General features: G+C 37.2%; 2 protein-coding genes across 2 annotated transcripts in view; both read right to left on the reverse strand.

Annotated features, from left to right (window-relative positions):
* Nucleotides 1–626: 626 nt before the first annotated feature.
* On the reverse strand, nucleotides 627–10,829 carry LOC108435978 (tetraspanin-1-like). Its single transcript, XM_017712163.2, has 7 exons — nucleotides 10,560–10,829; nucleotides 8,612–8,827; nucleotides 6,279–6,353; nucleotides 3,882–3,989; nucleotides 2,487–2,618; nucleotides 1,563–1,655; nucleotides 627–912 (listed from the first exon to the last, which is right to left on the reverse strand). Exons 1-7 carry the CDS (start codon nucleotides 10,605–10,607, stop codon nucleotides 871–873), a joined length of 714 nt encoding a protein of 237 aa, XP_017567652.1. The 5' UTR covers nucleotides 10,608–10,829; the 3' UTR covers nucleotides 627–870.
* Nucleotides 10,830–12,470: 1,641 nt separating this feature from the next.
* LOC108435954 (tetraspanin-1-like) overlaps nucleotides 12,471–13,791 on the reverse strand; it is a 14,280-nt gene continuing 12,959 nt past the window's right edge. Inside the window, exon 8 of the mRNA XM_017712116.1 lies at nucleotides 12,471–13,448. Within this exon, the coding sequence (XP_017567605.1) occupies nucleotides 13,398–13,448 (51 nt within the window). The 3' untranslated portion in view covers nucleotides 12,471–13,397. The remainder of the gene's footprint in view (nucleotides 13,449–13,791) is intronic.

Raw genomic sequence — 13,791 nt, forward strand, 5'->3', positions numbered from 1 at the left:
TACCTTGTCAACTTTATCTGTCTATATAGTAAATACGTGCTGCAGTATTTCCAAATAAATTTGGGGCAGGAGAATATTAGATACGTCAACTTTCATTTTAACAGTAGTTATTAATCTTTCGGAGACTGAAGACACCAAGTCATCCAGTTTTGCATGCAGAGTTTTTTGTCTTTTTTTCATAATAAAAGTCTACAGCTGTGCAACCATTCATTTTTCACATACAGAAGCTTGGCTTGGACCAAGAGCTCTTTATTTGAGCAGATTGCTACAAAATGTCCTCTGAAGTTTACGCCTGTGATTAATTTAGTACTTGCAAAGACAATGTATACCTGTTGACCTACTATCTTTCTGTAATAGCTACCAGCTTTTAGCAATTCACTGTAAGTGAATTATTTTATTTAAACCTCACACTTGGACCACTGCACTGTCTTTCATCTATTTCCAGTCTTGACAATAAGCTGTGGAAGAAAAAAAAATGTTACCACAGCAGAAAAGTAAAGTCTATTGGAACATCACCTAACCTGATATCTAATAATGATGGGTAATAGCAATGAACAGAAGTCATGAAATTACGTCACACTGTCAGGTGTCTCAATACAAACAAATTAAAAACAAAAACATGAATATTCCAGATTAAAAAAAAAATGTATTAGCTATAGAACCAAAACCTTGTCCAATGGAATCCTGGCAAGATTATCAAGAGAGCAATCATATAAACCATTGGTAGGCCTCAAAAATACATTTGTTTAATTCTGTAGCTTGAAAGTCTGATGTGTCTGTAGAGGCAGTTGTGTATACACAGGATTATGCAGCACAATCAGAGAGATTTTTATGATATTGCACTGATTTTCAGACCTGCAGTTTACTGCCCTAATTCTTGTACAATAAGATGGCGACGATCATTGCACAAACCTAGAAAAAAAAACAGACCACAATATGGTAGATGAACATGTGTAGTATTGACTAACTGACCACAATATTAGGTACATCTACCCTGCATGATTATCCATTTCTTCAGCTCCTCTTACCATCTAGATGTAGTTTATATTTCTCTAATTAATGGGTGTAGTCTGTCTGTTTAATTTCTCCCCCCCCCTCATTAATGGTCAGGACCCACAAGGGACCACTGAACAGGTATTATTTGGATAGTGGACCATTCATAGCATCCTGTGGCCAGAAATTGATCACTGATGACTGACTAGAGAGTGATCAACACAAACTGTGCAGCAACAGTTGAGCTATCGTCTCTGACTTTACATCTACAAGATAGCGACAAGATAGGAGTATCTAGTAGAGTGGACAGTGAGTGGACAGTATTTAAAAACTCCAACAGCACTGCTATGTCTGATCTACTACCAGTTTACAAGGTAAAAGGGGGCTAACAAAGTGTGCAGATAAATAGATGGACTACAGTCTGTAATTGTAGAACTACAAAGAGCTGATAAAACGGACAATGAGTGTAGATACAAGGGTAGGTTTGCCTGATAAAGTGGACAGTGCATGAATGCAACTATTACAGGAGGAAAGCAAATTGACCAAAGTTTATGTCATAAGTCAAATACCTCAATGGCAACGATGCAAATGGCCACTCCAGCCAGCCAACTTGAGTTATCCTTTATTAGTTTAACCAGTGCATCGAAACAGCCTGTTACTCTCTGCAAGAGGACAGGATAGCACGCATAAAGAGAAGGATGAGTGGAGGAATAAGTGGATAGATGCTCAGTAAATAATGTGGGGTGTGGTTGCAAATGATACCTTTCATTTATAACTCACAGTATACAGCACGGTATCTGTAAACACACAGTGCTGTCAAAATGTCCAGTAAGATTAAGTTGTATATATTTCTTAGGAGATTAGATATAACATAATTTACTTTTTTAAGGAAGGAGAAAGTGAAAGGAAAAAACAGCTAAAATTGGTGTTTAAAAATGACTAAAAGAAACAGAGACAATGGGACTCCTAATATCCTTGCAACTATGGGAGACCAACAAAACTGTCCCCATCTGATAAACAGCACTTAAACCTTTCGTCTTTGAGAGAGAGGAGAAAATCAAGCTCCACTGTTACTTCAGATCTGAAAAAATCTAAGGAGATTCTGTCCATCCTTCCACTGTAAGAAGACAACTCGGCACTATGAGTCTGAAAAAATGTGTAGGTGTGAAGAAGTAAAGGAAAAAGAAATTGGGATTGGGATTAATTTGGGTCCTACAGAAAATGCAACCAACTTCTAAGAGGTGTGGAAAAATATACCTGCAGATTTATTTGAAAAACTGAGAGCAAGTCTCCTGAAAAGAATGGAAGCTGTAATAAAGGCAAAGTGTAAACACATTAAATACTTATATTTTTGATATTATACTTAGTTTGGAGGTCACTGCTGCTCTCATTCTTTACAGTTCCATTCTTTTAAAGTTTATATGATGTTTGCGGCTTGTGATCAGAAGCCCTGTGATGGTTTTAGTCTGTGATGAGAAGTGTGCGCTCAGTACCGCTGTTTTTGCTTCACCGGAGGTACACTTCGCAGGTTTTCCATGGCAACAGCTGTTAGGATACTGTGAGTTGTTTTTTACGAATGGGGACTCAGTGAAGTCTTTATAGTCGTTGCATCCACAGCATTTCATCTGAGAATGCATAAAATACACACACATAAACAACGTAAAGGGGAAGAACTTCAGCCAACAGTGTTAACATGGTTCATTGAAACAAAGCTAACAGCTGTAGCCAGTCCTACACCAAGACATGGCTGAGCCCCTAAAACTCCTCCCCACTCCCCTCCCCCCAATCAAAGATACAAGATTGAGATCTAGTTTGATCTAGTTTGATTGATAATCACTTCAGATGATGATGGCTACCAGTTTCAAATGCTGAAGTACATTAAGCGTATACAGTCAAATGCTAAAGTCTGTGCACCTTTGGTCACATTACATGTTTTATTGACAGTGGTGGACAAAGTACACAAATCATGTACTTGAGTTAAAGTAGAGACACTCAAGGTAAAATACTACTCCAGTAAAAGTAGAAGTTCCTCCCTTCAGACCTCCACTTGAGTAAAAGTACAAAAGAATTTGCCTTCAAATGTTCTTATGTATCGAAAGTGAAGGTACTAAAAGATTAATTATGGCTCTAATGTCCTGTTACATGTCCTGTTACCATTTTTGTAACAAGACTTTTGCTTTATCGAGTAATTTTAGGTGAAAATACTCCAGTGTCACTCTTGGAAAACCAATATTTGAATAGAATATCATTGAAATAGAATGTAATGAAGTAGTCCGATGTTGATGTCTATTAAAGTGATCAAAAGCATTGATGATTGGTGTTTGCTTCACGCTTCTTTCGTTTGGACATGTTATGTTTTTATACACACATGAGACAAAAGTAATGACAGATTTCGCATAATTAAAGTAAAAAGTAAGATATCTGACTTTGAAATGTAGTGGAGTGAAAGTAAAAAGTCACCCAAAATGGAAAATCTTAAGTAAAGTACAGATACTAAAAAATTACTTAAGTACAGTAACCAATTACATATACTTCATTACTGTCCACCACCGTTTCTTGATTTTCTAAGTTGAAATAAGTTAACAACACACTTCTGCACATTTTATATTATATTGTATTGCATTAAAATGTGTTAAGCAAATAAACGGAAATTGTGTGTTCACAATTATTGTGATTATTATAGTGTTCACTTATTTTCCGTTAAAAATGAACTTTGACTTCATTCAACCAGAGGGAGTTAAACTTTTTAAAAATTTGTTTAAAATCTGTCCCATTAAAAAATATATGTATGTAATGGCAAATATAATATAAATGTTTTATATATATATATATATATATATATATATATATATAAACAATATATTTTCTTTACATAGAGAGTAATGTACCAGATTCATAGTCTCGTTCCATGCCGTTGTGAATCGTTTATCTTCACCATAGCTGGACTTGATACTCTGAGCAGCTTTTTGACGGATATCCTCTAACAGCTTTTGTGCCTGAAGAAAAACAGTACAGCTTTCATGATTACTTGATTGAACTGCATTAGTTTCAGTTTGTATGGTGATAATGTAACATATATGTGTACTTATGTCTTTTATGAAGTCTTTTGAAAATGCATAGTTTGTTATTGTCCAGTTAGGTGCATTTTTATTTTTGTAGCCTTTTTAAAACTACTCAATTGCTCAAATATTCATCAAAATAACCGATAAATAGTCATTTATTCCCATCAATTACCAATATAATTAGTAGTGATAGCCCTACAAAGATACCAGTTGTATTATTATTATAATAATTGATAACCCATTTCTGTGTCTGACAGTAGATGGAGCTCTTCATCAACTCTTGGAAATGAGCTTCGAGCGATTACCATTACAAGCAATTTCATGTATCTAAAAAGGTCTCTAATTATATAACATTTGTGGCTACTTGACCTTTACAAGAATGGATCAGTGGGAACCACCTGCCAGTTTTTTAAATATCAATGATGAGAACATTCTGGGGACTTCACAAATGTGGGGGTTTTATAAATTTCCATGTGCTGTACAATTGGCTGAATTGCTGGTCAGCAGGGCTCAGTCAAGCACTTCTTTATTTTTAGAATCAAGAAATGTGTTCTCAGTAAATGTGGTAGGGCAGATGCATTTCAAAAACAGGAAGTAAACATCTCACAATAGCTCAGACGTCTTTCCTCATTCTTTTCCTTGTCAATAAGTGACGAATTCATTAAACATTTGGTGTTTTGCTGAAGAAAAAAGAAAAAAGGGAATATTCTAGATATTCTAGTTAGTGAACATAGCGTTCTTCTGTTACCTTTTCAAACAAAGAAAAGTTAAAACAAAGGGAAAACGAAAGTTATTTGGTATGAATAATAATACAAATACAGGCCGGCTGTGGTTTCAGTATTGTAATTTAAGTGCTGTTTGAAGTTGTGTATGGACACAAAATGTGGTTGTTCAAGGGATCTTGAGTAGATATAATGGTTCTATTTAGCACCACAAGCTCTGTACAGAACCATTTCATGCTTAAATGATTCACTGCATGGTAAACATTCTTCATATGGTTCTATGTAGAACTGAAGGGGTTCTTCTACTGTTACAAGCTTGACACCATAACAATCGTAAAACGGTTTTTGGTGCTTTATAGATCCATATACAACACATTGTCCATCAGTCTGAAGAACATTTCACCATGAAAAGAATCATTTAAGCATAAAATGGTTCTATGTAGAATGCATGATACTACATAGAACCATTCCATTTGATAAAGAACCATCTTTTTTAAGAGTGTAGGTTTAAGTATTAAGGTAAACTTTATGTCCAGAAGTTTGTAGACGTCTTCTTATCCAGAGTTTCTTCTGTAAGCAAAGTTGTTAATAGGGTATTGCTGCAGTATCAGCCTCTACTCTTTTGAGAAGGCATTACACTAGATGTTAGAATATTGCTGTGAGGATCTGATTGCATTCAGCAACAAGAGCATTAGTAAGGTCAGGTACTGATGATGGATGATTAGTTCAGGATCACTCCAACTCATCCCAAAGGTATTAGATGAACTCCATCAGTCTAAGGAACACAGTTTCACCGCTGCACAGCCCAATGCTGGGGGGCTTTATACCCTTCTAACTGATGCGTGACGTTGGGCATAGTGACCTTGTGCTCATGTGCCACTGCTCCAGGGTGTCCCATTCTATTGATCAGTGCTTTTCTATGGAGATTTTACAAATTGAGTTTGCACAATTGAGTGTCTCAGCAATCAGTGTACATTGAAGTAGTTAATTCCACTGATTAGGAGGGGTGTCTGGACACTTTTGGACATATAGTGTATATTTTGAGTGCACCTGGTAGGAAATGTAGTCTTATTCTGTGGGTCATTCTGTGTTTACTATCTGGTAGTTGAAGCTCATCATTTGAGTAGCAAAGTGAATGAATTTCTATGAAGTGATGGCAAGAAAGGATAGTAGGGTGGGTTTAGAGGATATAGAGGGCTAGTACTGTCTTCAGAGCTATCAGCTGAGTAACATGTTACAGTAAGATATTCTAGCAGATGCTCCCTGCAGATACTTGCTGTTCATTTCAAGCGTGGCTCTTCGTCCTGCCTTGCGCCCAGTGACCGCTGGAATAGGCTCCAGCACCACCACCCCCCATGACCCAGAAGGACAAAAGGCTTAGAAAATGTGTGTATGCTCTTTGTTGAAAATCAGTTGGTTTTCTATGGGAGAATGAAGGGATGAAAGAACGTAGAGCAGTAATAGTGCTTTGTCCTATTGCAACCCTATGTCTTGCTCTTACCGTAGACTGGAAAAGCAAAATGATTACTGCTGCGACCACCTCAGCGAGGAAGACAATGAGGATGATGACGAAGAACTGAAAGAACATGTGAAGGAAACGGCATTTTAAATAGAGCAGTATTTAGTACCTGGGTTTTATTACCATTACATCTCAGTAAATTATCAATAGGTTAGCCATGACTTTTAAGAGCTGGTCTTTCAATTCATACCAAAACCAACCTTTACGAAAAGGTTCATTTCTACTAGTGCCAATATGGAATCCTAGTAGGAGGTTAGCGTTAAGCTAACTGTGATTCATGTGAATTTTTTTGGCCAGTCTAGATAACATACAGACATTTAAAGCTCGTAAAAGATATTCCATGTTTTATTTTAACTCTGGAACACGCATCAACATATTGCAACATTGGTTCCCATGATGCCTTGTGCATGCTTAACTGGCCTGTATTTAGTTATTAAAACAGTCTTTAAAGGTTTTCAGTTGTATGTTCAAATATGTGATGCTAGGCTTAAAGAACATGTTATCTCCATTTGGAAATAAGAGCAAAATGTTCTCTTTTACTCTGATTGCTGCGTCAGTTCTAAATAAAGCTTAGTCATAGGAACAAACTGTCATTTACCCAGGCTTCTTCTGTGCACATATGCTACAATACCTCTTATACGCTGTATGGACAAAAGTATTAGAACCCACCTCTTAATTCAGGCGTTCCATTCAGTCTCGTTTGTGCAGGCGTATAAAATCAAGCACCTAGACATGCAGTGTGCCGACATGCAGTGTGTTACAAACATTTGTGAAAGAATGGGTCATTTTAGAGAGCTCACTGAATTTGTGTGTGGTACTATAATAGGATCCCACTGTTGCAGCAAGTCAGTTTGCAAAATTTCTTCCCTCCTAGTTATTCCACAGTGAGTTTGAAAAGAGTGGGTCACCTTTTCTCTTGAGGTGCATAGTGCATAAAAGTTGCCAACTCTGCTGACTTAATTACTGCAAAGATCCAAATCTCCTCTGGCACTAACAACAGCACAAAAACTGTGTGTTCGGAGTTACATGGCACAGATTTCCGTGTCCGAGTACCTGCATGCAAGCCTCACATCACCAAGCACAGTGGCAAGCGTCACATAGAGTTGCATAAACCAGGCCACCACTGGACTCTGGATCAGTGAAAACGTATTCGGTGTAATGACAAATAACACTTCTCTATCTGGCAGTCTGATAGATGAGTCTAGGTTTGGTGAATGCCAAGAGAATGTCACCTACCTGACTGCATTGTGCCAACTGTAAAGTTTACTGGAGGAGAGATAATGCTATGGGGTTGTTTTCAGGATTGGCCTAGGCCCCAAGGTTACAGTGAAGGGAAATCTTAATGCTTCAGCAGACCAAGACATTTTGGACAATTCTATGCTTTCCTACTTTTGGGAACAGTTTCGGGAATCTCAATAAAAGCTTACCAAAAGAGTGAAAGCTATTATAACTACAAAGGGAGGCCAACTCCATATTAATGACCTATGGATTTAGAATGGGATGTCATAAAAGCTGCAGTAGGTTTAATGTGTAGGTGTCTCAATACTTTTGTCCATATGGTGTATGTTGCAGTTTTACAGTAAAGCGTCCTGACATAGAGCTGGTTTCCATTTCTAACAACTGATTGAAATGCACTGGTCAGGCTACCACTCATACTCTGTCTGTGATCTATCAAGGACTTCCAGAAGACCTAGACAGAAAATTAGACCCATCCACTGAAAATCTAAAGGTGATTTGTTGATTCCTCTTAATCTAAGGTTTTAGGCCTTCAGCTCAGCCCCTGAAGTCCTAACCAATGGGACTGTCAGCTTGGCTCTATCTACCTAGATGCCACAAAAGAAAATAAATTCAACTTGGTTTTATAAATTTAACACTTTTGTTTCCAGGCAAACTTTAATGAATAAAATGGACAATAAAATGTTTGTTGCAGAGTTTAAATGTAACAAGCATGATGATTGTATCAAATTAAACTGACAAATCATTAGGCCTTTTCAGAAGGTTAATTACTGTCAACTTTATATATAAAAATGCAGAGGACACATGTAGGTTCACTGATTGTTTTGGACAGCAAATATACTTTTACTACAGTCAAGTCCAACAGTTTTTGGATGATGAAGTTATTGTTACTTTGATTAGCCTACCACAGCATGATGACATTATGACAATGATTTTAAGCATGAAAATCATTATTGTTTCTACATTGTTCACCCAATTTGGGTGTAAATACCCTCAAATTAAATCTGAAAGCATACACATTGAGTTCATAGTTCTATTTCAACTCTAAAGTCCATGGTCAAAGATCAAAGGTCACTTACTGTCAGCAGCATACACTTGCTTTCGCATAAGGCTCCACAGCAGCCCAGAAAGCCTATGATGGCCAGGACGGCCCCTACTGCGATCAGCAGGTAGCCCACGTTACCCACCTGCGCCAGCGCTGGGGGAGAGTCTTTGATTTGATTTAAGACAGTTCGCAGATACTTGCTGTTCATTTCAACCAAAATCCCTAAAAGCACAGCTGCTCCACCAGCCATCTAGACAGAGACAGACCAAAAACAGCAAAAACATATTAGAAGGCAGAAGTGAAATAGGGAAGAAGCAGTGCTTCACAAAAATTAAGCAAATGGTGACAAATCGAATGAAACATTGTGAGTGAAATTCCCTTAACTGTGGTAGAATCACGTGAAACATGACTTCAAAAGGCTGAAACCTTTTATAAAATAGTGGGAAAATCCAATACGATCAACCAACATTCAGGTCATCATTTCATTTATCACTAGTAATAATCACAACAGCTGTTCTACCATCAATTTAGTCCATTGATGATGGGTAACAAACATGTTTCCAGAAAGGAAACCTATACAATTTTAACCATTCTTTCAAAGTAATATTAATCTTATATATAAATAGCACTCATTATCTAACAACTTCATCTCAAAATAATTCTAAAATTGCAGCAATAATGCTGGTACAGTAGGTATCACCCAGCACTAGCCTCAGGTCAAACTCACTAGAGCCTTCCATTATGTGAGGTTTACACCAAAAGATATTGTATATGCAAGATTTCTAAGTTATCTGGATAACTTAAGTCAAACCTCAAGCTTGCCCAATAGGATGGTCTCACTTTGGGCTCAAGTCATCCAGCTTTAGTGAGAAATGCCTTCTGGAAAAGTGTTGGGTAATGTGCTATCTACACAAGGGATCGTCGATACGGCAAAAAATAACATTATGATACTTCAACACGTTTTCTTGATACACAATATGCATCATAATATTTAGTTTTAGTAGTGCTAAATTAAAAAAATACTATCAAAAACTATGAATACAATGATTTTTATGTACTGTTTCACAAACCGCACTGAACTAAATTCCATTAAACAGGACTAATTTTTTCTCCATCTAATGAAACATGCAGTAGGTCAGTTTTACTGACGATATTCACAAACATTGCAAAAGTGTAATGTTATCACAATAACCATAAGTATCATTATTGTCCAGTCCTAGTCTATACAATACACAGATATTGAACCCAACAATGTTGACTCTTAGTTATAATGATACTGCAAGATAACAAGACCTTAGATAACTGTACTAAATGCCAATTGATATGTCATTCAGATTGGTTTAAACGTGCAGTTAAACTATATGAATACTAAAGGAAAGTAAATAAATAGTAAATTTATTCTATGTGTTAGTTAAAATATATATGGTTAGCATTTATAATGCTGTATAACATTCTCTTTAGTGTAATTTTAAGTGGGAAAAACATCCAGTTAAAACTACATCAGATTAGTAAGACATTCTTTTGGTACTGCGTAGCAGCACTCAGTAAGCATGAGGTAGCATTATTAACTTTATTGATTGAATTTTATTAATAACACACCAAAAAGATTTCATATAGTACTGTAAAAGGATCCTTGAGTCATAACATAGTGAAACCCTTCTTGGTGCTATGTAGAACCATTTTTTTAAATGGGGTCTTTAAAGAAAAACTGATTTTCCATCATAGAGAAGAACTATTTGACCATATGAAGAACCATTTACGCATGGATTATTTTGAATGTTCATTGTTCTTCTGTATGTGGATCTGTCTTATTATTATTAATTCATAGGGCTAACATGATAAAATATGCTTCAGCGCTATAGATCTAGTCACAAATTTAACCCTGTAGATCTCATGTGACAAAGTTAGCACAGTCTCTATAGTTCTGGAATTATAATCAGTGTTGTTATTGTGTAAAAGATGTAAAGAAAACTGTTACTTACAAATATCACACCATTGAAGATACACATAATTACTTTCAGTATCCACATCTTGATGGTGTTTTGTTTCCCCTAGTTATTCCTGAAAAAGCCCGACAGTGAATAGACCGACTGCTGGTATTCAAAACACACTGAAAGTAACTGAACTATGTCATGTCCCCCTTGTGCAGTGCATATGTATTAAGGATGATCCAGCCACTTCCTCTTACGCTTTTTTGAATGTTGTCATGCAATGTAACGAAATGAATAATACAAACAATGACACAAACAAAGATGCACATAAACACACGTACACTTGTGTATGTATGTATGTATATATGTATGTATGCATGCATATATATATGAAAACATGCACGCATAAGCCCTCCTCACAAGGAAATAGTAAAAAGTTGCGTCAGATGGTTGAGTATTTAAAGCTCAGTCATTGGTGACTGAGAAGTGGTTTGAGTGTTATTTCCTTCCACAAACCTCAAGCCTCCTCCGTCGACTTCTGCAAAAAGAAAAACAGAAATGTTGGTTTCCCAGGCTGAGCGTTTCTCCTGTGGATTTTTAAGCAAAAGTGTAAATTCCAGCTTTACATGTCAAGACAAAGTTCAAAATGCCCTTAAGGCAGAGTAGTAGGATGGCCAAGTCAGAGAAGAAACCAGTTTACACCGTGCTTTATGTCTAAAAGTATCCAGTCACTCCTTGAAATTAGTCAATTCAGCTATCTTGAGGTGCACCATGACTGACACAGGTGTCAGTAACTGCCAATAGAATGGGACACTCTAGTGCAGCCACGCATGCCATCACCATGTCCAATGCCAAGTGTCTGCTAGAGGGGTATAAAGCCCCCAGCACTGAGCTGTGGAAGAGTGAGCTCCATCCAACACCTTTGGAGTGAGTTGAAGTCTCTATTAATTACAGAGGAAACTCTGGATGGACAAAGGTCTGCAGGGTGCTTCTTGCCACTACTGTAAAACTGCAACCTCCTTGGGGATTAATAAGGTTTCCATGAATCGTTTTAATTAGCTAATAAATTGAGTCAGGTGTGTTAGAGTGGGAACGCTCAAATGCAGTGCAGTGCTTGGCTGCTCCAGGACCAGGACTGAGAAGTGATGATCTAACGGTTAAACAGAGGTCAAACAGAGGTGAGAGGTCAAAGAACTAGCGAAGGGTTTTTCACTGAAGCCATAGTTGGGAAATGTAAGAAACTGTGAGGAAAGAAATCAATTAAAACTGAAAATAAGTGCAACAGGTAGCCTCATCACAGGGGCATTCCGGCCTAAACTGCTGTTTTATATGTAATTTATCGTGATGTGCTGTATTCTGTCGTGCAGCATGTCACCTCTCATCCTCATTGGTTTGGCAGAATTCATGATTTTGTCATTTTCATGTTTTCCTCCATCTGTGGTCTTTCACTACAATACCCAACATGCATCACGCAAATACATAACACAGTCACTGAGAATGCCTACAGGTCTTTACGATCCTTACTGCTGCCCTTGATCTGGAGGCTTACAAATACACATGTGATGCTAGATAGCACTGGTGACACAGCACCTCAAAATCAGTCAAACCTTTTCCTTTATTAAGGAGCAATTCAGCCAGCTAGCAAAAAAATAAATAACCGAAGCACAGGCATCCACACCAAGCCACCTGTATTCTCTAGTATTTTCAACTTCCTAGTCTTTAAACAGGAAATCTTACTTTAGAGACTATTACGTAAACTGATGTAAGAGGCTTGTTAGCAGGTTTACTACAGATGCTTAAATTTAGCATTTTGGCCTGTGTCCCATTAAGGTAGGCCAGACCCTCTTTCTACAAAAGTAAGCTGTCTGTAGCTTTATAGATACAAGTCTGTCACTGCTACTTCAAATTAGATCTCTTGGGCCTAACAGACAAAAAAAAGGTCATGACAGAAAACAAGACAAGCACCTTAATAAATCTTTAATTTAATTTCACACAACACAAACATTTCCTTACAGTTCAATATCAATAATGGCATAAACAATGGAAAATATGTGCAGTACATTCTATTACATGAAAAAGTCTAATCAAGAAAGTTTTACATTAAAGTAAAGCACACTGCGAGTCTGTCATGCAGTAATCGACTCCACTTAATGTTGCCTTGGGGTCTTTAAAATATAGAAAGACCTCAGGCAGAAGTGCCTAAACTTATATTCTTCATTCTCTTCATTTACAAAAAGATGAGTGTTGACCTAATCAACATGAAAATGCAATAAATGGGTGATTTATTTTATCTTCAAGACTCTCTCCGTGTAAGACACTGAAAGGTTTGCTCAGGACTGTAATGATGTACTGCAGCTACATAGCCTATCATTTCCAGTAATAGAACTGGTCAAGGCACTTTGCTTCATCATTGGTTGAATCCAAAAGGCAGACGTTTGGAATGAAGACCAGACTGGAGTCAAAACAGTGTGTGTCATAATGTTATTTTGAATAAGGTACTTCATCAAACAGTGCTAATGTTGCTAATGAACAAGTAACAGCTAGTAAGTTCTACATGATGTTACAGAAATGAGAGCTCTCATATGCTCGCATTCATTATCAGCCACATTAGAATGTTTGGCTGAAGCACCTCCAGCAGGTGGTGGTATCAGTGAACTGAAGAAGTCATGCATTGAGCTTATTTGCTTCAAACGGGTACATCCACATATTTCTATGTATCAACACAGTCTTTACATTTATTTACACTTGCCAGCAATTGTGGTGATGTAGTATACTACATTCATATGGAAGTGATGTGCACTTTTGAATCAAGTAAATTCAGTGCATTGTTTTTTCAGTGTAGTACAGTGATGAAGTGCATAGGTTTTGGTGCAGCCGCAGCCTTTGACGTTATTTTCCCACGTTATTGTACAGGACCATAGAGACAACCATTGCAGCAATCTGGGAAATAAGAGAATAACAGACAAAGCAGGAAGTGAGGATTAAAGAGGGAAAAAATCCCTCACAACTTCATAAGTTAACGTTATCACAGTAAGCATGTACTTGCTCAGAAAACACATAAATACATGTAGTCGTATTTGCAACAAGTAGTGATAGTATGCATATTATTGTGGTCCTGTGACCATTTCCGAATGTCTCCTCATGAGAGCCCTTTATTAATTTTGCCCATCATCCAACACCTGGTTTGGCTAAACAGTGCTTCATTATATTCAATCAGACATGCTGCTGATGGAATTAAACACATCCATGTGACGTCGAGGGACACCGAGGAGAACTCTGGAAC

The sequence above is a fragment of the Pygocentrus nattereri genome, chromosome 12 (genome assembly GCF_015220715.1).
Source record: "Pygocentrus nattereri isolate fPygNat1 chromosome 12, fPygNat1.pri, whole genome shotgun sequence".
Classification (NCBI taxonomy): domain Eukaryota; kingdom Metazoa; phylum Chordata; class Actinopteri; order Characiformes; family Serrasalmidae; genus Pygocentrus; species Pygocentrus nattereri.

What these genes read in the sequence shown, in the direction of transcription:
- LOC108435978 (XM_017712163.2), bottom strand. Translation starts at nt 10,607, where the DNA reads ATGTGGATACTGAAAGTAATTATGTGTATCTTCAATGGTGTGATATTT. An exon ending in TCTTCAATGGTGTGATATTT is followed by an intron (nt 8,828 to 10,559) that starts GTAAGTAACAGT and finishes GTCTCTGTCTAG; the next exon opens with ATGGCTGGTGGAGCAGCTGT. An exon ending in GGAACGAGACTATGAATCTG is followed by an intron (nt 2,619 to 3,881) that starts GTACATTACTCT and finishes ATGCATTCTCAG; the next exon opens with ATGAAATGCTGTGGATGCAA.